The following is a 6,246-nucleotide window of genomic DNA, read 5'->3' as shown; positions in this document are numbered from 1 at the left end:
TTTGCCCAACTCTCAAGTTCAAGGTCAAGTTTGATTTGATCAAGTGTTTTCAGATTTTTCTTCCATTGCTTATATGATCCAAAGTGCTATTAAATATCTCAAATCTGCATTCCTCGAACCCTGAAGCATTAAACGAATGAAGAAAAGTACATTTTGGGAGAGGGATACACAATAGTCGAGTTTTAATCATATATGCAACTTGAGTAGTAACAGTTGCAAAACTTGAAAAAATTACTGAATTGAAACAACTTTTGTGTAGTATTAACTAAGACCACCCGTACTAAAGCAAATTGGATACAAAAACAACCTCAACAGAGACAGATGAATTACATTAACTACAGGTGAGCTGCTAAATTTTTAAATATAGAGTTTAATCCTAGAATTGGCGAAGCTAAAGCTGCCCCGATTGTACTACAGATGAGCATTCATCCTACGAATGCTTTTCAATCTGATCACAACTATCGATTGAGCTTACTCTATGTCAGGCCGGCACAACTATAGAAATAGCAGTGGAAGGGCCTAAAGGAAGAAAAGAGGGAAATAAGGATAAGCAAATGGAAACATCAATTGGATTTTGCTTGACAAGGCTCCAAAGCACCAGAAGCCCATCAATTATAAGTCGACAATCTGGGGGCTTCGCTTTTCCAACGTTGTAAAACATTAGCAGGCACGATCTGTTGAGGGATGTTATGTGAATGTGGACAGCAGATCATATTGACAAAGAGGAAGCAATATTACGAGCGTTTTTCAGTTTGGTACAGCTGATTCATTTTTGAAGTGTTGCTCTACCATGGGAGGTAAGAGAAGAGCAAGTCTGGTCTTGTATCTTGTAATTCGTTGAAGTCTTTCTTCTCTTAGCCTGCAGATAATGCACAGCAATATCAAAAAATGTCCACCAGGCAAATAACAGCACTTGAGTTTTTCCAAAAATTATAGGCGAAGAAGAGTTCTCCCAATAAAGATATATATAAGTGCCAAAAATAATAAATATGTGATCTGTGAGAATTTAGCCATCTGAGCAATAAGCCTCATATAGATCTCAGTAGATAACTATTATCAGATGTCAGAACCAGGACGAACAAATAATGAAAAAGATACTGAGCATCTTTGAACCTAGAAAAGCCGAAACAACTCCTAAGATATTTGGCAGATTGAAAAAATAATAAATCCCCTTCCAGGGCATATCAGAATCTAAAAGCTTACGCTTTCTAAAACAATCGCAGAAAACAATGTGGATCAAATTAATACCACACAGTGACACAGCACATACTAAACTGTCACAAAAAGAGATTGACAGGACCTCAACGCTAAATCTGTGAACCTCACCTGCAATTATCCTGAAAGCATATTCACACATCATGGAGATTTAATTATGGCATCTTGGATGCCCGTTTAGCAATTCTCTCCACATTCCAACAAAATTCAGTGCAAACTAAGAGACCAACGGTGAAAGGATAGCTAACTAGCTTAATATAGCATAAAATAACAAGTCAAAATGTGCGCACAAGGGCATTTGACATTCTTTTTGGGCAAGGTGTTGTTAGTTTACCTGTGATAACCATGCTTATTGACAAAGCACGTCAACATTATTCTTCATATAAGCAATTCGCATATATTAGCTCTGTTTAACAAGTGAACTCAACAAAGAAAACTCAGAAAATATTGCAACAAAAGGCAACTATCCTGAAATATCAATCTGAACAACATCCGATATCTCTAAGCTCCTCACATGCATTATTACAAGTGCTATAACTTGAACTTTTACTTAAAAGTATATTTGTAAACAGATCAAAACTAGAACGTTCACAACTACTAATACCCAAGCAAATACATAAATGTGCTACATACTAGAAATCAACTACTGCAATCCCTCATATAGAAAGCCCATTAATGCAAATGTGCACACACCCACATCGCACGTCAAGAGGTAAAATCATAAATATCAATATTCAGATGGTCACATAGACACCATATATGAGAATACTGAAAACTAAGACATGGCACATCTACACATGCCATGCCAAAAAGAAGGAAGAAGGTTACCGTGATCGAACCCTCTTGGCACGTTTGATATGCCTTTGCAATAGCTCTTTCTCGGACAAATTCTCAACTGAACTCTCATCCTGAAATTAGATGAAGGTAAATCTGCTTACTCCTTTGATTCACAGGAAAAACAAATCACAGTGAGATGCAAATGAAACTAAGTAAACTTTATAACAATCATATGCATATGGATATATTCATTATCTAGGTTTTTCAAACTTCTAATAGGGTTAGCTTTTAAGTAAGAAATAAATCAGGATCATAAAGTTCCAAGCATTTAGGTCTTTCAGAGTTTTATTGCGAAAAACCCATTTTACCCATTTGTTCAACAAAAGGTATCATACATTCCTGAAGAGGCAAAGAACAAAATCTCAATATTATCAAAGCTACCAGATTAACACCCTGCAGCTGGAACTTTCACCAATAGCTAATTCCAACCTTAACCAATCTGCAGTCTAGATGGGGCCTAAATAGATTAGGTGTTATTAGTTTATACTACCAACCTCATCTTCCTCTTCTTTGTCTCCTGACTTTTTATCTGGTGAATCTACAACTTGTGCAGCTACAGGCAAAGGTCTGGGAAGGGATTTGGCAGCATCCAGGTACTGTGGCTGCTAAAGAAGTGGAATATAAGATCAAGAATATGTCTAAAATCACATATCAACAGCATTCCTAAAACTGTTATTACGAGCATGTACAATCCAAATGCAAACTCCCTACTAACAAAAGAGTACAAAGAATTAACACACCATAAACATATCCCTTTCCTAATGGCAACTCAAATAATACTACCCCGTTACAAAGGAAATACTCTCGTCCCCCAAATTCTCTCCGGATCTAATTATCCTCTTTCTAAGGAAATAGACTCTCTACTCTTTCACATTTTTTTGAAGCATACAAGACTACAAGGATTTGAGATGTGCTAAATTCATTGGTGACTCCAATAATATCTAGTAGACTGAGATAGCCACCATATATGTTGATCCAAAACAAGGCTTCATAGACGAGATCTTATTGAATCTCCTGAAAATGAGTATATCCACTTTCCAAATTTTTCTCGAACAAAGTTGATAACAAGCAGAATCAGCAAATGTTATTAAAGCTCAGTAAAAAGTGAGGAAGAAACTATGATCAATTCTGAGCACATGCTTCAATGTGCATACATGGTAAATTTGCATATTCCCTCAGTCCCTATTTTTACTCCCATTTTCTTTTAGGAACTTCTCAAAATAAAATTCAAAGTGGGAAATTTTTCCTCAGAACTATTTGTGTGTCAAAGTAATAATATGACACATTGACACAGCAACTCAGGTGTTACTTTTAAGATGAATAGTGCAGAATAACACAAATCTCATAATCTTTTAACTAGCGCCCAAGACTTGCTACAAGTTAAACTGCATCTGGAGGGAGTATTAAGGAACAATAGAAAATGTTAGAGCTAGTTATAAACTCATATCAAATAAAAATCAAGCAATAACTTAAATCTAAAACAGAAATCAAACAAACCTCAGCATAATGCACTATCATACCGTATAGGTTGTTATGAAGATGATGGAAATGAAGCAAGTGGCATGGGACAACTTATCATTGCATTTTCCACAAAATCAACTAGCTAAACATAAAGTTTCAGTAAACCAGGACAATTACAAATATTTGCCCGATACTAAGTAGAGTACTTCTAATCTCTTCAAAATATGAGCATTCCCTGGATGCCAAAACTAATATAAAAAGGCAATCTAAGAAACAATTGAGTGTAAGATTCGCAATGCATCCAGAGAAGCTTTAGAGGAGCACACCTGAGTTTCTTCAGGAAAACCATTCCTTAACCATGACCGGCAGAGGGTATAAAGTGAGGCATTCTCAGATATTCGGACCTGCAACAGAACATGTATTGCTAATAAGAACACAGAAAACAATGACAAAAGGCCACACCTTTGACCAGAAATAGAATAAAACTGTCATTCATCAATCTTCTTTGAGAAATGATGATAGTACAAGTTATTGTCTTTCTCCATAGACATGATCTAAAAGACTAAAATTATCAAAATTATAAAGCTTACCTTCCTATCTCTTATAATTGCAAAACTATCATCCTTGTTTTTGTCCCTGCAAACAAGAAGGACAGCTGAGAATTTCTAACACAGAAAATTAGCACCTTAATAAGAACAATGAGGTCAGGATGAAAACTGGACTGAGACAAGAAGAAAATGACTAAACATCTTTTACCTTAAATCTTTGTGGCCATTATTATCAGAAATTGAAGCTGAAGGAGGACCAACCTAATAAAGCCCGGACAGTACAATATAAAGGACAGATTAAAAGGATGTCGCATAAGAACAAAGATTGCATGCTTGTAATTCTCTGTACCAAATTGAACCTCACTTTCGATTTTTATCAAGCAATCCTTTTTATGGCCATTTAAATGTTGCAATGACATTCTGGCACAGAAAAAGCAACAATCTGGCATTTCCAACAAAAACTCTTACACACAGAGGTTAACAACAAAAATAAATGCATTCACATAGGGGCCAAGGTCTGGTTTGGATGCTACTTGAGGTATGCACCTTCCTTTCCCAGAACTCAACTAAGTTACCAAGGAAATGGAATGCATTGCCAATTGCCAAAACAACATGACGTATAATATATTAAGCATGCTCTCCTTTTCCTGAAATCAACTGAGTGACCGTAATTTTCCACAAATATCAGAACTTCCATTTTTATATTCGAGTTTTTATAACTGAACATCAAATTGTTTTCATCACTGAAGATATCCAGTCGAGGAAACAGCTAAACCTATCTAAGTTGAAGATCAAGAAACTAAATCACAAGCATCTTAACTGTCCAACAAAAGAAAATTGAAGTACCTTTTGGGGGTGCGAAGGGGGGACAGGAATTCCCTTAACCACACCTGGCATTACCCCTCCAGATGAAGCATTACCAGCTGAACCCGGCCCGGGCCCAAGGAACACGTGCGCAAAGTGGTTCGCCCTGACGAAACCTGGATTACCCTGACCCTGATCCAGATAAGGAAACACGAATGGCGGCCTCGGGGAGGGACGGGCAGCAGGCATGGCTACGGGCCTGGAGAGGAAGCCACGACCAGAGGAGGCCACGGGGTAGAGAAGCTGCGACGGATCCTGAGGGTGGGGATGCGGCTGGGGCGGGCGGGGCGCCAATTGCGGGTAATTAGGGTTAGGATTGGAAGGTAGTCTAGATGCGGCGGCTGAAGAGTAGAAGGGGTGAGAATTTGGAGGTCTTGGAGGGTTCTGAAAGACTGGTCTTGTAGTTGTGGCGGCGGTATTAGAAGTATCTGGCGGCGGAGGAGGGGTGGAGGGGGCCATAGACCACAGTGGCGGAGTGGTGGCGCGGGTTTGGGTTTTTGAAAGAGGTGAGGAGCTTGATTTTGAAATTTCAGCTAATGCTGCGGTTAATGGCTTATATACGAACTGGAAAAACTTGGGTCATACGGTGTCGTTTTACATGTGAAGTGGCTACCAAACTTTCTTGGAGGCCTCTCCGCTCACATCAATTCTTGTTTTTAATTATTTGAGGCGATGAACTGTTGTATTTATTTTTTAAATTAATAAATATAGCACTTATCTTTTTTATTGGATAAAAACGTGTTTTATACCTTCAATAATTATATTATTTTTAATATATTTTAATATTTTTTATATTAAATCATCACTAAATTATTTTATAATTAATTTTTTTTAAAATAAAAATTTTAAATTAAAAATAGAGTATAAATCAATATATATAGTGGATACAGAATAAATATGATATAACCAACAGTTCATATATGCTTTCTAAAAGAAATTGACAAATATATATATATATGTATAGTCAAAAGTTAAATATTTTTAAAAAGAAATGAATAATTATATTTTATCATATTCTTTTAAATAATATATTTAAAAAATTGATATGCGATTACTAATTTTTATCTAAAAGAAAAAATAGTTAATAATTTTATTTTATTACCAAATTAATAAAATCTTTCCATGAAATTCTTTTCTGTAACTATTTTTTTCATTCATTACTTAATTTTGTGCCTTTAAAATATAATAAAATTTAAACTATTTAATTCACTAATTATATTTTACTTTATTATGACTAATTAGATTTTTTTATTAAGAAAATTTTAATTAAACTTAAAATGAAAAATTGTTAAAAAAAGATCATTCAACTAAATATATATAC

The 6,246-nt window shown here is 35.6% G+C and overlaps 1 protein-coding gene across 3 annotated transcripts; it reads right to left on the bottom strand.

The window, feature by feature from the left end:
* Window positions 1-213: 213 nt before the first annotated feature.
* Window positions 214-5,449, bottom strand: LOC105173375 (uncharacterized). Of its 3 annotated transcripts, none has more exons than XM_011095086.3 (7): window positions 4,908-5,449; window positions 4,270-4,322; window positions 4,104-4,149; window positions 3,840-3,917; window positions 2,547-2,657; window positions 2,044-2,123; window positions 214-859 (listed from the first exon to the last, which is right to left on the bottom strand). In XM_011095086.3, exons 1-7 carry the CDS (start codon window positions 5,382-5,384, stop codon window positions 748-750), a joined length of 957 nt encoding a protein of 318 aa, XP_011093388.1. In that variant the 5' UTR covers window positions 5,385-5,449; the 3' UTR covers window positions 214-747. The 3 variants fall into 3 exon arrangements, with proteins under 3 accessions (XP_011093388.1, XP_020553811.1, XP_011093389.1); XM_020698152.2 differs by having other exon boundaries at window positions 2,547-2,654; XM_011095087.3 differs by lacking the exon at window positions 2,547-2,657.
* Between the last annotated feature and the right edge of the window lie 797 nt (window positions 5,450-6,246).

Source organism: Sesamum indicum, linkage group LG11, assembly GCF_026168435.1.
Source record: "Sesamum indicum cultivar Baizhima isolate 11 linkage group LG11, ASM2616843v1, whole genome shotgun sequence".
In the NCBI taxonomy this organism is placed as follows: Eukaryota; Viridiplantae; Streptophyta; class Magnoliopsida; order Lamiales; family Pedaliaceae; genus Sesamum; species Sesamum indicum.
Note: the sequence above shows the minus strand (reverse complement) of the source record. Positions and strands in the feature narration are given on the sequence as shown.